An 18,531-nucleotide genomic window follows, 5' to 3' on the forward strand; every position below is an offset into this window, starting at 1 on the left:
CCTGACTGCATCTCTGGAGCTCAGCCAGAGCTGATCTTTGGGTTCTTCTTTACCTCTCTCACCAAGGCTCTTCTCCCCCGATAGCTCAGTTTGGCCGGACGGCCAGCTCTAGGAAGGGTTCTGGTCGTCCCAAACGTCTTCCATTTGAGGATTATGGAGGCCACTGTGCTCTTAGGAACCTTAAGTGCAGCAGAAATCTTTTTGTAACCATGGCCAGATCTGTGCCTTGCCACAATTCTGTCTCTGAGCTCTTCAGGCAGTTCCTTTGACCTCATGATTCTCATTTGCTCTGACATGCATTGTGATCTGGAAGGTCTTATATAGACAGGTGTGTGGCTTTCCTAATCAAGTCCAATCAGTATAATCAAACACAGCTGGACTCAAATGAAGGTGTAGAACCATCTCAAGGATGATCAGAAGAAATGGAAAGCACCTGAGTTAAATATATGAGTGTCACAGCAAAGGGTCTGAATACTTAGGACCATGTGATATTTCAGTTTTTCTATTTTAATAAATCTGCAACAATTCTGTGTTTTTCCGTCAATATGGGGAGCTGTGTGTACATTCATGAGGAAGAAGAAGAATGAACTTAAATGATTTTAGCAAATGGCTGCAATATAACAAAGAGTGAAAAATTTAAGGGGGTCTGAATACTTTCCGTACCCACTGTATATATATATATATATATATATATATATATATATATATATATATATATATACACACACACACACACGCACACACAGCCCTCAAAATTTTGCATTAGGCGAGTGGAAATAAGCTGAGGGCAAGTGTTCTAGCTTGGACGGGGCTGTTCAGCTCAGGCTTGGGAGCACATCCCTGCGCCCTTCACTCAGTAGGTAGCGCACCTCTCAACCCTGCAGTCTTTACGTAGCGGACCTCTCAAACATGCACTCGGTATGTAGCACACCTCTCAACACTGCAGTCTGTACGTAGCCCACCTCTCAACCTTGCACTCGATACGCAACACATTTCTCAACCCTGCACATGGTTCGTAGCGCACATCTCAACCCTGCACTCAGTATGTAGCGTACCTCTCAACCCTGCACTCGGTACATAGGGCACCTCTCAACCCTGCACTGAGTACATAGCGCACCTCTCAACCCTGCACTGAGTACATAGCGCACCTCTCAACCCTGCACTCTGTACATAGCGCATATTTACTTAACAAGGCAGTACTGATGTGTACAGTGCCTAGAGTAGCCAATCATATTTTATCCCTATTTTATGTATCACAGTCAGATCAATGAAATATGCTTTATGTTAATATTGTTAAAGTTGTTAAATATTTTATGCAGAATTGGGTTATAAAAATAAATGTTAACAGTGTAATTTCATGAGATAATTCACGAGGGCGTGTTTAGGGGCAGAAGTAGGGGTGGAAAAGGGCAGGGTAGAACAAATGGTGGCGTGTAACACTTAAGACCTGTTTAGTAGCTTAGGACTTTAAATTTTGAGCCCTGTATGAATATACAGTATCTGACAAAAGTAAGTACACCCCTCACATTTTTGTAAATATTTTATATCTTTTCAAATGACAACACTAAAGAAATTATACTTTGCTAAAATGTAAAGTACTGAGTGTACAGCTTGTATAACAGTGTAAATTTGCTGTCCCCTCAAAATAATTAAACACACAGCCATTATTGTCTAAGCCACTGGCAACAAAAGTGAGTACACTCCTAAGTGAAAATGTCCAAATAGTGTTACAAGGTCTCAGGCGTGAATGGGGAGCAGGTGTGTTAAAAATTGGTGCTTGCACTCTCATACTGGTCACTGGAAGGTCAACATGGCACCTCATGGCAAAGAACTCTGTGGATCTCAAAAAAAGAATTGTTTCTCTACATAAAGATGGCCTAGGCTATAAGAAGATAGCAAAGACCCTGAAACTGAGCTGCAGCATGGAGGCCAAGACCATACAGTGGTTTAACAGGACAGGTTCCACTCAGAATAGGCCTCGCCATGGTCGACCAAAGAAGCTGAGAGCATCATATCTGTAGGTTGTCTTTGGGAAATAGACATGTGCATGTGTTGGGTTATTTTGAGGGGACAGCAAATTGACACTGTTATACAAGCTGTACAATCACTACTTTACATTGTAGCAAAGTGTCATTTCCTCAGTGTTGTCAAATGAAATGATATAATAAAATATTTACAAAAATGTGAGGGGTGTACTCACTTTTGTAAGATACTGTATATAGATAGATATACACACACATATACACAGTATCTCACAAAAGTGAGTACACCCCTCACATTTTTGTAAATATTTTGTCATTCCTCCATGACGTCATCACAGAGCTGGTGGATGTTCGAGACCTTGGGCTCCTCTACCTTCCATTTGAGGATAACCCACAGATGCTCAATAGGGTTTAGGTCTGGAGACATGGTAGGCCAGTCCATCACCTTTACCTTTAGCTTCTCTAGAAAGGCAGTGGTCATCTTGGATGTGTGTTTGGGGTCGTTATGTTGGAATATTGCCCTGCGGCCCAGTCTCTGAAGGGAGGGGATCATACTCTGCTTCAGTATGTCACAGTACATGTTGGCATTCATGATTCCCTCAATGAACTGTAGCTCCCCAGTGCCGGCAGCACTCATGCAGCCCCAGACTAGGACAATCCCACCACCATGCTTGACTGTAGGCAAGGCACACTTGTCTTTGTACTACTCACCTGGTTGCCACCACACATGCTTGACAGCATCTGAACCAAATAGGTTTATCTTGGTCTCATCGGACCACAGGACATGGTTCCAGTAATCCATGTCCTTAGTCTGCTTGTCTTCAGCAAACTGTTTGCGGGCTTTCTTGTGCATCATCTTTAGAAGAGGCTTCCCTCTGGTTGCCTCTTCTAAACAAGCAGTTTGCTTGTTTTCAGCAAACTGCAGGCTTTTTTGTGCACACACATATATATTAGAGCTACTGATATCAGTGCCTACACTTAGCTTTTTTTCCCATAAAACACACATATCCATATCAGGGGTGTCCAAACTTTTTTCAAAGAGGGCCAGATTTGATGAAGTGAACATGTGTGAGGGCCGACCATTTTACCAGACATTATTTTCTTAAAATTAAATGCAAACTAACTATTTTATGCAAAGTTTATTGCAAACTGCATACTTTTCATTTCATCACATGGATGACAAATCTAAACAGGTGTTAAATCACTCGTCCTTTCATATCTGAAGGCCAGATGAAAAAAAATCCAGAAAGCTGAAATGTATGTCAGGAACATTGTAAAGTACATTACGTATTATTGGTAATAAAGGTTGTCTGTCAAATTTTAAGTTAAAAAAAATAAATAAACAGGAACATAAAACCAAGTATACATGTTGTGATCAAATATATGGATAACTGATTTAGACCAACTGACATCAACTGAGATCAACTGAGATCAACTGAGATTTTACAATGTATTCATCTCAATTCGGAGCATGCGTTCTCCCTAATCAGTCACACAAGGGTTAACCACATTTAAGCGCTATATGAACCCACCGATGAGGATTAATGATGGCAGCAAAAAAGTCATAAATGATACCAATGTATTTTTCCAAATTACCTGTGGGGCCGTATTAAAGCAGCCCGGGGACCGCAATTGGCACACGGGCCGGACTTTGGACATGCCTGCCATAGAGGTAATGCAAGCTTATTTACACAGAATTGTTACTCACGCCATACCTTTTCATATTGCAGTTTGATGCCCAGCGCGATAATTAAATATTTGTAACCAATCTGCAAAGAAAAAGTGAAAACCGTTACTGATGTAAATAATGATAAGTTGCATGATAGAAAACCTAGCACAAATCAAACATCGGACGATCACACTGCCCCACCTGTGGGAATCATTCAGCCATCAGCTTATTAACCCCTTTACATCAGTAGGGGCTGGTGCTGTAAACGTGGCATGACACCCGAGGACAGTAGGAGGAGCACCTGATTATGCAACACTGTGATTGGCTGCAGTGTGCTAAAGTAATCAGGAACCCTTCCTATTGAGCAATAGTTGACCATGAGCTGTCATGTTTCTGGGGGTGCAAATGGAGTGCACCCCAGAACAAGACAGCGACATGTATATGCAGCGGCTGGGTTTTAGGGCCCACCCACCCATTGCATATATTGTTGTCATAAAGTGGTTAAAGTGAACTGGAGCTACCCATACAGGGCAAAGCAACGGATTCCTTGAATGGCATCGCTGCAGCTGCACATACCATTGTTTTTTTGCTCCTCCTCTGCTTTGTTCAGCTGCAAAGAGAGCTTCTATGTAGAAGGAGTGACCAATCACCAATCACCAGATCTGTCAAATGGGAATAAGGGAAGAAGGTAGCATTTCCCCCCAAACCTGATGTGCCATGTATTTCTGGTGTGAAATTTTAATGACCTATGTAAGTTACAATTTATGTCCATTTTTGCATTACTTTCAGTACAGCTCACGTATTCTGGCGTAAATAAACTGAATAATCCGTAAGGAGGACTTGAGATATAACTCCCACTAATTATGTAGTAATGTACCCTTCTGACTGCAGCCTCTCCGGCAGAGAACTGAGGTTTGAGGATATATCTTTTGAGCTTAGCAAGGACTCACAGGATGAGATTTTTAGACGGATAATCGTCCGTTTTTGTTTTTTTTTTCGTGCTAGTCTTATAATCGAAAATAAAGAGAGTTTACTAAAGCTATGGAAATTCTTGTACCACAGAAAAAAAAAATCAGAAATTATGTCATGTGTTGTAGTGTATCTGGTATCGTCCCATTGAATAATTTCACTTGAATTGTCATGACCGGCTCTCGAAAGCTGTGTATTAATAATCAGATTTTTGTACAAATACTATAGCTGCTGACTTGTAATACAAGGACACTTACCTGTCCAAGGATCCCGCGATGGCAGCACCAAGGCGATTCTTCAATTGGCTTCAGGTGTAGGCGCTGGCCATGTAAGTAAGGGAAACGGGTAGTGAAGCCTTCCGGCATCACAGACGGTTTTCCTACTGCACTTTGTGAATGGTCCCGCAGTCTTCTGGGACCCATGTGTTCCAGAAGGCTGCGGGGGGGGGGGGGAATGAGGAGGGGCCAAACAATCTTGTAGATTGGCGCAGCGATCTGAGCCAGAAGTGGGAGTGGGCTCCTGTCAAAACCAGGTGCCCGCTATCCCCCAAACAAAGTGCCAAATATGGCAGGTGGCGACCTTCCAGGTGGTCAATGATGAGAAAGCCCCTCCAGGTGGATGTGATGTAAGGTGCTTGGAACCAGGAAGTAAGAAAAGGGAAACACCTGGAAGAGCCAACAGAAGAAGCAGACTGTCTGTGTATCACATGGAGGAGAACCACTGTAGACAGCAAGGAAGTGTTGTAGACCCACAAGATGTCCATGATGATGTCATGTGACAAAAATGGGCAAGGTTACACGTTTCAGCACGTGGCCCCTTTGTCAAATCACCAGGTAGAAATAAAGGGTAAAAAACAAATATATTCAAAACTTTTTGTGGCCTAGTGATACATTTTGTAGCTTATATATAAAATAGGTGAGGTCTATAAGTTACATGTGATAGACATGGAAAGCTCTGAGGAATACCATGTGATAGACATGGAAAGGTCTGAGGAATCCCATGTGATAGACATGGAAAGGTCTGAGGAATACCATGTGATAGACATGGAAAATTCTGAGGAATACCATGTGATAGACATGGAAAGTTCTGAGGAATACCATGTGATAGACATGGAAAATTCTGAGGAATACCATGTGATAGACATGGAAAGTTCTGAGGAATACCATGTGATAGACATGGAAAGTTCTGAGGAATACCATGTGATAGACATGGAAAGTTCTGAGGAATACCATGTGATAGACATGGAAAGTTATGAGTAATACCATGTAATAGACATGGAAAGGTCTGAGGAATACCATGTGATAGACATGGAAAGGTCTGAGGAATACCATGTGATAGACATGGAAAGTTCTGAGGAATACCATGTGATAGACATGGAAAGTTCTGAGGAATACCATGTGATAGACATGGAAAGTTCTGAGTAATACCATGTGATAGAAATGGAAAGTTATGAGTAATACCATGTGATAGACATGGAAAGGTCTGAGGAATACCATGTGATAGACATGGAAAGTTCTGAGGAATACCATGTGAAAAATGCCACTTCCCACAGATAAATGTTACCTCTTTGTCATCATCTATCCGGATGGAGTTTTTGTCCGGATCAAAGCTTTTTACTTCTGATTTGATCCATTTGACTCCTGAAGGGATCACACTTGCTGTAGACCGAGCCGAACTTGCCAGCTTCTTGGCACCTCCACCAACCAGAGTCCACATGGGTTGATAGTAATGTGTCTACAGAAAATATGGCAACATATTTTAATCAGCGTTTATAAACTTTCAATTCAAAGACTTATATAATGTTTGGTACATATTTTCTTTATTTATATTCTTTAGAATGAAAGACTACATTTTTTATTTTACTTTAGTCAAGTGATTGTAAAAGGTATTAAAAAAAAAAAATAAAAAAAAAATAAACTTGCCTGCTCTGTGCAATGGTTTTGCACAGAGCAGCCCAGATCCTCCTTCTCTCAGGTTTCCCGCTGGCTTGCTAATCCCCCCTGCTGAGTGGATATGCTTGCTATGGGGGCACTCATGTAGGCTCGCTTCCAAGCCGCACTCTGTGTATATTGACACACAAAGTGCAGCTCTGTCCCGCCCCCTGTTCCTTTCTCACTGGCAGTGATTGACAGCAGCAGGAGCCAATGGCTCCTGCTGGTGTCTCTGAACCAGTGAGGAGAGAGAAAAAGCAGAGAGAACTGCTGCTCTCATACACAGTGCTGGATCAACATCAGGCTCAGGTAAGTATAAGGTGGGGGCTGACACAAAAAGGTTTTTTACCTTAATGCAAAGAATGCATTAAGGTAAAAAAAAGCTTCTGCCTTTACAACCACTTTATTATATTAAATATTGCTGCCACAAATACAGGTACATTTGATCCCCTGTTGTTTATCTCTATTAAGAACACAGATATGTTCCCATTACCTCACAATTAGAGACAGATAGTCCAAAAGTGAGTTGCCACTGCACTGCAAACTGCGCCGCTTTGGTTTTAAAAAAATTTGATATTTATAAAAAAAATGTACTAATTTCAATCTGCAGCCAGCTGTGAAAAAAAAACCCCCACTAACAAACATTAGTGCCCATTCACACCACAAAAATATCAGTTCTGGATGCTTTTCTGCATGCGCTTTATTAACGGGTTTTTGATGCGTTTGTGGATGCATTCCAGGTGCTTTTTTTATACTGGGGTCCGGTGTTTTTTTTATGCTTTTTACTTCCTTCCAGTACAGTTCTGTGCAGGAAAAAAGCAGCATGTTGTATTTTTTTTTTTTCTGGAACTGAAAAGCAGTGAAACGCACTGCTCTGGTGTGAACTATGCCATTAAAACCCATATAACCTACTTTCCATGTGTTTTTGATGGAGAAAAGCATGTGGTGTGAACTGGCCCTTAAAGTGGAGTTCCAGGCTAGAACAAAAAACTAGGTCTAAACCAGGGGTTTTCAAACTATGGCCCTCCAGTTGTTCAGGAGCTACAATTCTCATCATGCCTAGTCATGTCTGTGAATGTCAGAGTTTTACAATGCCTCATGGGATGTGTAGTTCCGCAAAAGCTGGAGGGCTGTAGTTTAACCACTTCCATACAGAGCAGTTAGACCCCCTTCCTTCCCAGACCAATTTTCAGCTTTCAGCACTCTCACACTTTGAATGACAATTGCTCAGTCATGCTACACTGTAACCAAACAAAATTTTTATCATTTTTTTCACACAAATAGAGCTTTCTTTTGGTGGTATTTGATCACAACTGGGTTTTTTTTTCTTCGTGATATAAGCAAAAAAAGAGCAAAAATTTTGAAAAAAAAACACTTTTTTTTAGTTTCTATTATACAATTTTGCAAAAAATTAATTTTTCTTCATACATTTAGGCCAAAATTTATACTGCTACATATCTCTGGTAAAATTAACCCAAATTAGTGTATATTATTTAGTCTGTGTGAAAGTTATTGAGTCTAGAAGCTATGGTACCAATTACTGAAAATTGATCACACCAGATGTACTGACGGCCTATCTCCTTTCTTGCGGCCCTGAAATGTCAGGACAGTACAAATACCGCCCAAATGACCCCTTTTTGTAAAGTAGACAGTCCAAGGTATTTAGTAAGAGGCATGATGAGTTTTTTGAAGTTATAATTTTTTCCCACAATTCTTGGGAAAATGAAGAAAAAATTTTTTTTTTCTTTTTTTTCCTAAAACGTTGTCAATTTATAAGCTATTTCTAACACATAGCATGTACACAGCAAAAATGACACCCCAAAATTCATTCTGCTACTCCTTCTGAGTATGGTGATACCGCATGTGTGAGACCGTTACACAGCCTGGCCACAAAAAGAGACTCCACGTCCAAGTAGCACCATAAGGCATTTTAGGAGCATAAATACACATAAAACTTTCTTACTACCTATCACACTTTTCAAGGCCCTAGAGCACCAATACAATGGAAAAGTCCACAAAATGACCCCATTTTGGAAAGCAAACACTCCAACGTATATTCTATGAGGCATTATGGGTCCTTTGAACATGTCATTTTTTTTCCACAAGTTTTTGGAAAATGTGGGAAAAAAATAAAAACTTTTTTTTTTTTTTTTTACACAAAGTTGTCAATTTATAGGATATTCCTAACACATAGCATGTAAATAGCAAAAATGACACCCCAAAATACATTCTGCCACTCCTCCTGAGTATGGCAATACCACATGTGTGAGACTTTTTCACAGCCTAGCCATATAGAGGGGCCCAACATCCAAGGAGCATCATCATACATCCTAGCCACTTGCCTAGGCCTATTTTTGACATTTGGTGTTTACAAGCTAAAATCAGTTGTTTTGCTAGAAAACTGCTTAGAACCCCCAAACATTATATATTTTTTTTTAGCAGAGACCCTAGAGATTAAAATGGAGATTATTGCAATATTTTTTATCACACCGTATTTGCGCAGCGGTCTTCCAAACGCAATTTTTTTGGAAAAAATTCACTTTTTTTAATTAAAAAATAAGAAACCAGTAAAGTTAGCCCAATTTTTTTCCATAATGTGAAAGATAATGTTACGCCGAGTAAATAGATACCCAACATGTCATGTTTCAAAATTGCGCACGCTCACGGAATGGCGAAAAACTTTGGTACTTAAAAATCCCCAGAGGGGACAATTTAAAAATTTCTACAGGTTGCCATCTTTGAGTTACAGAGGAGGTCTAGGGCTCAAATTATTTCCCTTGCTCTAACGATCGCGGCGATACCTCACATGTGTGGATTGAACACCGTTTACATATGTGGGCGGGGTTTCTGTATGCGTCGCTTCTGCGCGCGAGCTAACGGGGACAGGGCGCTTTAATTTTTTTTTACTATTTATTTTATTTATTATTTTTTATTTTTACACCGTTTAACAAAAAAAAAAAAAATTGATCATTTTTATTTCTATTACAAGAAATGTAAACATTACTTGTAATAGAAAAAGGCACGACAGGACCTCTTTTTTGTGAGATCTGGGGTCAAAAAGTCCTCAGATCTCACAAGTACACTAAAAGATAGAAAAAAAAAAAATTATTATATAAAATGAAAAAAAAAAAAAATGACCTTTAAACCGGTTGCTAGGCAACAACATTTTCCGTAGCTCCGGTCCTCCAAGACCATAGAGTCAAGTGAGGGCAAGCTTGCCCTCACTCAACATCCTGTCTGTAAGGATCCGGGACCGGATCGTTTTCCCCGCTGCCGGCGGGTCCGGTAAGCGGGGAAAAGGACCGGACGCGGCGGGAGGGGGGGGCACCTCTTCCACCATACCGGAAGGGTGATCCCACGGCGAATCCGCCGCTGGGACCACCCTTATCGGAAAGCCAACCGTCCACCGTTTAAAAAAATACCAGGGTTATGGCAGCTATCTGCTTCCATAACACCGGTATTTAGGTTTAAACGGAGGACGTATATAAACCTTTTTGGACTTGGACATGGTGGCTGTATGAAGGGTGACAGGTACTCGGGTACTTTGTTGGGCAGGTGACAGGCAGGTGACAGGTACTCTGGTACTGATGAGCAGGGGGCAGGTACTCGGGTACTCCGATAGGCAGGTGACAGGTACTCGGGTACTCTGATGGGCAGGTGACAGGCAGGTGATAGGTACTGATGAGTAGTACTGATACTGATAGGTGATACTGTACTGATGGGTACTGATGATCAGTACTGATACGTAATAGGTACTGATGAGTACTGATGAGTAGTGATGGGTACTGATGAGCAGGCGGCAAGTACTCGGGTACTTCAGGCGTCAGGTACTCTGATGAGCAGGTGGAAGGTACTCGGGTACTCTGATGGGTAGGTGACAGGTACTCTGATGACGGGTACTCCGTTGACAGGTACTCAAAGTACCCGAGTACCTGTCATCAGAGTACCCGAGTACCTGTCATCAGAGTACCCGAGTACCTGTCAGAGTACCCGAGTATCCGTCATCAGAGTACCCGAGTACCTGTCATCAGAGTACCCGAGTACCCGTCATCAGAGTACCCGAGAACCCGTCATCAGAGTACCCTGGTACCTGTCATCAGAGTACCCGAGTACCTGTCATCAGAGTACCCGAGTACCTGTCATCAGAGTACCCGAGTACCTGTTATCAGAGTACCCGAGTACCTGTTATCAGAGTACCCGAGTACCTGTCATCAGAGTACCCGTCATCAGAGTACCCGAGTACCTGTCATCAGCCCATCAGAGTACCCGAGAACCTGTCATCAGAGTACCTGATGGGCTGGTGACAGGTACTCGGGTACTTTGATGGGCTAGTGACAGGTGCTCTTTATTGGGGGGGGGGGCAATCAGTGTGTTTAGCGTGCACTGTATTTGGTAACTAGCTGTTACCACAATCTCTTCCTCACACAGGATCAGTGTGTGAGGAGGAGAACACGGTGACAGCTAGTTACCGTGTTCTCTGTTGACATTTGTGACCGGCTTTGATTGGACACAGCCGGTCATGTGGTAAAGAGCCAATTTCATTGGCTCTTTACCTAGATCGGGGATCGACTCTGTCCGAGGGACGAGCCTCGTCCCCGATCGCTGCTCTGCGCGCCCCTGGGGGCGCGCATTGCAGAGAGAATGAGCGGCTCGTGCTGGAGCCGCTCATGTGATCGGCTGTGATTGACACAGCCGATCACATGGTAAACAGCCAATTTCTATTGGCTGTTTACCTTGATCAGGGATGGGCTATGTCCAAGGGACGAGCCTCATCCCTGATCTCTGCAATGCGCGCCCCCGGGGGCGGTAAAGCCATCCTGCCGGCGTCATATTACTATGCGCCGGTATGGATGTGGTTAAGGATCCCTGGTCTAAACCAATCTAGCACCCCACCCCCCTCATTTTTGGATAACCTTTATTTTTTTGGTGTTTTGTACCTTTTTTTCCTATCCCCGGTTGGACTTCCATCCATCCTTGCCGCAGCAAGGTGTTTCATCTCCACATTTGTATCGGCCCCTCCTCCTTCCCCCAGCTGCCTTATGGGACCTGCGTGTCCCACAGAAGATGACGGGGCCATTCAGAAAGCGCAGCACGACTCGCGCATGTGCAGTAGGAGACCGGCAGTGAAGCCTGCCGGTTTCCCTTAGTTGCAATGCCGGCACTGGCGCCTGCACCCAAGCGGATGGAGGAATTGGCTTCGGTGGGCCGACATTGCAGGATCTCTGGACAGGTAAGCGTCTTTATATTAAAAGTCAGCAGCTACAGTATTTGTCTGGAACTCCACTTTAAATTCATTACCACTTGATACAGTGTTCATCCCTGTCCAACCACAGCTTGCCATAGACTTTGACAGGCAGAGGGGCGGGATGCTGACTTGTCCCTCCTGGGCACATTTAAATGCTGGGAGGGGCGCACTACTCCTAGACAGCCCTATCTGCAAGTGGCCTTATAATTTACTTTTATCTATTACCTGCTGTGTACGATCAATATAGCATAATACAAGTAGAAATGGATCATTTAAAATATTACAATCTGTCTGTAGATTACAAATATTGTACTACAGTTATAAAGCCACAAGGGCCTAGACGTTTTATTACATTACCTACAAGGGTCAACAGAAACACAATGGAAGATAATGGTATAATAACAATTTTTTTACCAAGTGTGTCAATTTGTGACTCAAACCTTCAACAATGTATATGTACAAACCAGATAATATAAAAACAGAAAAAAAATAGCCATTTTACCTCACTTGGCTCTATGATGGCAACTTTCCCAGCTCCAACTTTTCTCTTCATCCGGGAGCCCATAGTTATTCCTCCAGCACCGCCTCCAACAACCACCACATCGTAATACTCCTTGGCAGCAAATCTACTTGTCACGTGTAAACTGCGGTTTGTGCCAACGCTCACTCCAGCCCTTAATAAATGAGCACACTGGTGGACAGGGCCACTGCACGGTACTACTCCAAAGAAGGCCATCGTGGATGAGATTACAACCTGGGAACAAAATATCAGACTTTGAAAGTGAAATATCTTTTAGGAATTATTAGCCTAAAGTGCACCTGTGACCAGACAATGGACATTACAATATATAAATGGGAGGATTATAACCTGTCAGACTTTTCGCCATCTGTGTCCCATTTTGGAGATTTCCCTTTACTTCCTGTCCCATAGGCAAACAGGAAGTGACAGGAAATTCCTGCAAATTAAGGGAATCCCTTGGGGACCCTAAGTCACCAGAACTAGTGTCCCCATTGGAAAATTTCCCCTCTATTACTTTTCTGGGGGCAACCCAAAATTTGGGATTTTCTTTTACTTTCACTTTAATGGTAATGGTGAACAGGACAAATAGAGAAGGTGAACCTCCTTAACCCCGCTAGCGGTAAACCCGAGCGTGACTCGGGGTAGGAATTTTCTGCTATTATCGGTATCCCCGAGTCACGCTCGGGGTGAATGGCAGAACTATGCAGACAGCGCAGCGGAGTGTCTTACCTTATCCTGGCGATCCAGCGATGAGCTCTCATTGCTGTGACCGCCAGCCGAGATCTCCGCCGCTCGTCTGTCGGTAGGAGGACTTCCTAGTTCCGTTCTCTGCAGCAGCAGTGCTGCATGGGAGCGGAACTAGGGAGGGAAATTAAAAAAAAAAAAAAAAAAAAAAAAAACGTTGCACAAAACACGTAACACATTTTATATTTTATATATATATATATATATATATATACATACACACACACACACACACACACACACACACATGTATATATATGTATATATATATATACCTATATACACACACACACATATATATATATATATATATATATATATATATATATATATATATAAAATTATATTATTGATTAGATTATAATTCATGCGTTATATATACACACACACACACACATATATATATAATATATAACGCATGAATTATAATCTAATCAATAATATAATTTTATTATATATATTATATAATAAAATTATATTATTGATTTGATTATAATTCACGAGTTTGTGTTTCAAATTTATCACATCTGGGATGTCTACTAGAGTCTTGTTTTGGTCAGGTTTAAGTCAGTAATTACTAAGAATTGTAGGCCTATAATACATAACGCCAAATTTCCATGAAAAGAATTGTACCGCTTTTGGTACAGAATTCCTGACAGAATCATACCACCAGGGAGGTTAATAGGGGCACAGACAGCGATAACATTTGACAGGCGTTCTAATCCCTCTCTTCTCTATCCAAATTGAAAAAAGAAAAAAAAGTTTTGCCCTTAGTTGTACTTTAAAGTATTTGAATATTCTAAACAAACAGTAAAATAGTTTTTAAAACAATGCCTGACCTCTGTAGCTGCTTGTACTGTGAGGTAACTCATTCTCAAAGATGCCCAAAGATCACAACAAAGACTCCTGGTTTCCATTGGTTTTTAACGGCTTAGATTACATAGGGCTTACTTTAGAGGGCTGAAAGGCTGCCAAGATTCTGCTCTTCATAGAAAGTAATATAAAAGGAGTTGTAATGTCAGTGCCTATGTTTTAGATTTTGAGTATACATTTCTCCATAATGCCTAGAGCTACAGAGGTGAATAAGGCTCATTTTAAATTGCTATAATATGTATTGTAACATGTAGATATGTCATAGCATGGGCAGTGGTTCACTGAATGTCAGGGGCTACATAAAACTTATTTCCATAAGTACACGGGCATGCACATGCGCACACACTCACACACACACACACACACACACACACACACACACACACACATGCACTCTGCCTCCTCCCCCTCCCTCTCCCTCTCCATCTTAAAAATGGACAATTTTTTTTCCACCAAAGTAATTTGTGATGTAAAGTAGCACTTCCATATTTCTCACCTATGGTAGGCGAGAAGTTCTCCCTGCCCCATGCACGCGCACAGATTTCTCCCGGGATTCAGGTCCCGAGAGCGCCCAGCAGCACACGTGTGCCCCCGAAATCTGTGTGTGCATCCATTGAAAAACTCCTGCATGTGCGCAGATTGGACAACAGGCTATGCCAAGACCAAAGGTCGGCACATCTGTGCATGCACCAGAATGGTGGCTGCCACAGAAAATCACACAAAAAAAAAAAACTGTAGTTCTAAGGATTAATCACGAGCATTTTTCAGTTACTACTGAGCCACCAATGTCACCCCTGTAGCATGACTCAGGGAATTCCTCATTAGGTGTCTGTAGACATTTCCAGTTGTAAAGCTGTATACGGGTGAAAGGCTCTCATTTACACAAGGTGTGGTTGAAGCATGAAGTCATGTGGATCCTTTCTGGGTGAAAGTGTATCTTATCTGTGCTTTCAATGACAGAGATTGATGTACCACCATTGGTGAATATACCCCTATATAAACTACACCTTCTTAATAAGCAGATTTAAGGCTGCATTCACATGTCAGCTTATAATCGCGGGCAGAACCGCCGCGGTTCCGCCCGCGATTCGGAGATTTATTGCAAATCGCGGGACTCCTAGCGTTGCCCGTTGATTTGCAATAGCCCCCCAAACGCCGAGCGATGTTGCCGCGATTTACGCCCGCCGAATCGCGGCAACATCGCGCAAACAAAATCGCGGGACGCAATACGCTCCAAAAAAGTACAAGAGCTTCTTTGGAGCGTATTGCGTCCCGCGATTTTGTTTGCGCGATGTTGCCGCGATTCGGCGGGCGTAAATCGCGGCAACATCGCTCGGCGTTTGGGGGGCTATTGCAAATCAACGGGCAACGCTAGGCGTCCCGCGATTTGCAATAAATCTCCGAATCGCGGGCGGAACCGCGGCGGTTCTGCCCGCGATTATAAGCTGACATGTGAATGCAGCCTTAGCGACACTAAACTGGTTTATGAAAAAAATAAAAATATTTAGGTATGTATTCTTAAAGCAAAAATGTCCCTTCTATTGGTTTCAGCCTCTCCAAATCTATTTCATTCTTTATTTAGCTGCTGTGATCTAACTTCTTATTAAGAGGGTGACTACATTCATTCCCCATGGTCCCACTGTATATACAATATCTCAAAAAAGTGAGTACACCACTCACAATTTTGTAAAAAAATGTATTATATCTTTTCATGTGACAACACTGAAGAAATGACACTTTGCTACAATGTAAAGTAGTGAGTGTACAGCTTGTATAACAGTGTAAATTTGCTGTCCCCTCAAAATAACTCAACACACAGCCATTAATGTCTAAACCGCTGGCAACAAAAGTGAGTACACCCCTAAGTGAAAATGTCCAAATTGGGCCCAATTAGCCATTTTCCCTCCCCGGTGACATGTGACTCAGGTGTGTTAAATTTGGGGTTATCGCTCTCACGCTCTCATACTGGTCACTGAAAGTTCAACATGGCACCACCTGGCAAATAACTCTCTGAGGATCTGAAAAAAAGAATTGTTGCTCTACATAAAGATGGCCTAGGCTACAAGAAGACTGCCAAGACCCTGAAACTGAGCTGCAGCACGGTGGCCAAGACCATACAGCGGTTTAACAGGACAGGTTCCACTCAGACCAGGCCTCACCATGGTCGACCAACGAAGTTGAGTGCATGTGCTCAGCGTCATATCTAAAGGTTGTCTTTGGGAAATAGACGTATGAGTGCTGCCAGCATTGCTGCAAAGGTTAAAGGGGTGGGGGGGTCAGCCTGTCAGTGCTCAGATCATACGCCGCACACTGCATCAAATTGGTCTGCATGGCTGTCATCCCAGAAAGAAGCCTCTTCTAAAGATGATGCACAAGAAAGCCGACAAACAGTTTGCCGAACACAAGCAGACTAAGGACATGGATTACCTCTTCGGAGACTGGGCCACAGAGGCAGTATTCCAACATAACAATCCCAAACACAGCTCTAAGATGACCACTGCCTTGATAAAGAAGTTGAGGGTAAAGGTGATTGACTGGCCAAGCATGTCTCCAGACCTAAACCCTATTGAGTATCTGAGGAGAATCCTCAAACAGAAGGTGGAGGAGTGCAAGGTCTCTAACATCCACCAGCTCTGTGATGTCGTCATGGAGGAGTGGAAGAGGACTCCAGTGGCAACCCGTGAGGCTCTGGTGAACTCCATGTCCAAGAGGGTTAAAGCAGTGCTGGAAAATAATGGTGGCCACACAAAATATTGACACTTTGGGCCTAATTTAGACATGTTCACTTAGGGGTGTACTCACTTTTGTTGCCAGCAGTTTAGACATTAATGGCTGTGTGTTGGGTTATTTTGATGGGGCAGCAAATTTGCACTGTTATACGAGCTGTACACTCACTACTTTACATTGTAACAAAGTGCCATTTCTTGAGACCCCGTTCACACTGGGGCGACCTGTTAAGTTGCGGTGTGCTGCTCGCACTGCGACCTCGGAGCGGCCGGCACGGACTTCATATCATTGAAGTCTATGCAGGTCGCCCCAAAGAAGCTTCGGACCCTTTTTCTAAGTCGGAGCGACTTGTGTCGCTCCTATTAGAACGGGTCCACAGCTTCTCTATGGAAGGCGACCTACGGCGACCTGTCAGGCGACCAGGTCGCCTGACAGGTCGCCCCAGTGTGAACGGGCTCTCAGTGTTATCACATGAAAAGGTATAATAAAATATTTACAAAAATGTGAGGGGTGTACTCACTTTTGTGAGATTCTGTAGGAAGGTAGCCACCGTCTCTTGTTCACTCCCCAGATGGACTAGGAACTATGGGATGTATAGTGTGCACAGAGTAGTGTACATAATATGAACATGCACTACTTGTTACAAACACAAGTCAGGTGGGAATGGAGAGGTCTGGGAGCTCATGGAGGCTCTGCAGCTCCCCCTCCCAGACCCCCCCCCCCCTTCCTTACCTGAGCCAATCCAGTGATGTGCACAAGCGCAGCTTCAACTGCTGACACTCTTCATTGGACAGATTGATAGCAGCAGGAGCCACAGGCAGAGGGCAGGGCCTAGTCCCACTGTCTGTCAATGGACGCAGCAGTGGGACTCAGGAGCCAGCTTGCATGGGTGCCCCCATGGAAAGCAACTTTCCGTGGGGCACCTGATGAAGAAGAGGGGCCTGGAGCGCCGGCGGGAGACCCCAGAAGAGGAGGAACGGGCCTGCTTTGTGCAAAACCATTGAACACAGCAGGTAACATGTTTGTTATAATATTATATACTTTTTTTTTTTTTAACGTTTACAACCATTTTAAGTAGTGGATGTGTATGGATTATTTTTGGAGAATAAGGATATGGTTTAGCGTCACTAACATCGATTGCAGGACTGCTATATTAACAAGGACTGCTCACATACTGGGGTTGGTTGATTTACTAAAACTGGAGAATGCAATATCTGGTGCAGCTCTACATGGTATCCAATCAGCTTCTAACTTCAGCTTGTTCAGTTAGGCATAAACAAAAAAACCTGGAAGTTGATTGGTTTCTCCAGTTTTAGTAAATCAATCCCAATGCGTTCTGTGGAAGGTAGAAATCATGACTTGGCACCCAGTCACACCAAATCCGACTTTGAAACGATTTCAAAGCCGCATGTCAGTGAGACTTCAGGTGCGACTCAACTGACATCTGTGCGACTTTATGCACAGATGTCATTGCAAGTCACACCTGAAATCGTCCAAAAAAGTGCAGGAACTTTTTTTTCGAATCAGAGCGGCACCCACAAAGTTGGCGGCGCACCGATTTGAACAGTTCCATTGCCGACAATAGGGTCTGACTTGTCATCAGTGCCGGGACAAGGTACACCAGCGCCCAGGGCAAGGATGCCAAACCGCGCCCCCCCCCCTTAGGGTTAGGGTCAAGGAGCCCCCCATCCCTGCAATAAACAATTGCGCCCAGGGCAACTGACCCTCCTGCCCACCCCTTGTCCCGCCCCTGTTTGTCATGCGATTTGGACCTGTAAAATCGCATGTCAAGTAGCAATGGTGTGACCAGGGGCTTAGTGTCCAGCTCAGCAGCCTTCGGGATGTCAGTCTCTAGTTCAGAGGCCATTTAC

General features: G+C 43.2%; 1 protein-coding gene across 1 annotated transcript in view; it reads right to left on the reverse strand.

Annotated features, from left to right (window-relative positions):
* SQOR (sulfide quinone oxidoreductase) overlaps positions 1–18,531 on the reverse strand; it is a 114,605-nt gene that overhangs the window by 48,896 nt on the left and 47,178 nt on the right. The window contains exons 2-4 of the mRNA XM_082254042.1: positions 12,299–12,550; positions 6,184–6,354; positions 3,698–3,751 (exon numbers count right to left, since the gene is read on the reverse strand). Coding sequence (XP_082110168.1) covers positions 3,698–3,751; positions 6,184–6,354; positions 12,299–12,532 — 459 coding nt within the window. The 5' untranslated portion in view covers positions 12,533–12,550. The remainder of the gene's footprint in view (positions 1–3,697; positions 3,752–6,183; positions 6,355–12,298; positions 12,551–18,531) is intronic.

This window comes from Pelophylax lessonae, assembly GCF_965119305.1.
Source record: "Pelophylax lessonae genome assembly, chromosome: 4".
In the NCBI taxonomy this organism is placed as follows: domain Eukaryota; kingdom Metazoa; phylum Chordata; class Amphibia; order Anura; family Ranidae; genus Pelophylax; species Pelophylax lessonae.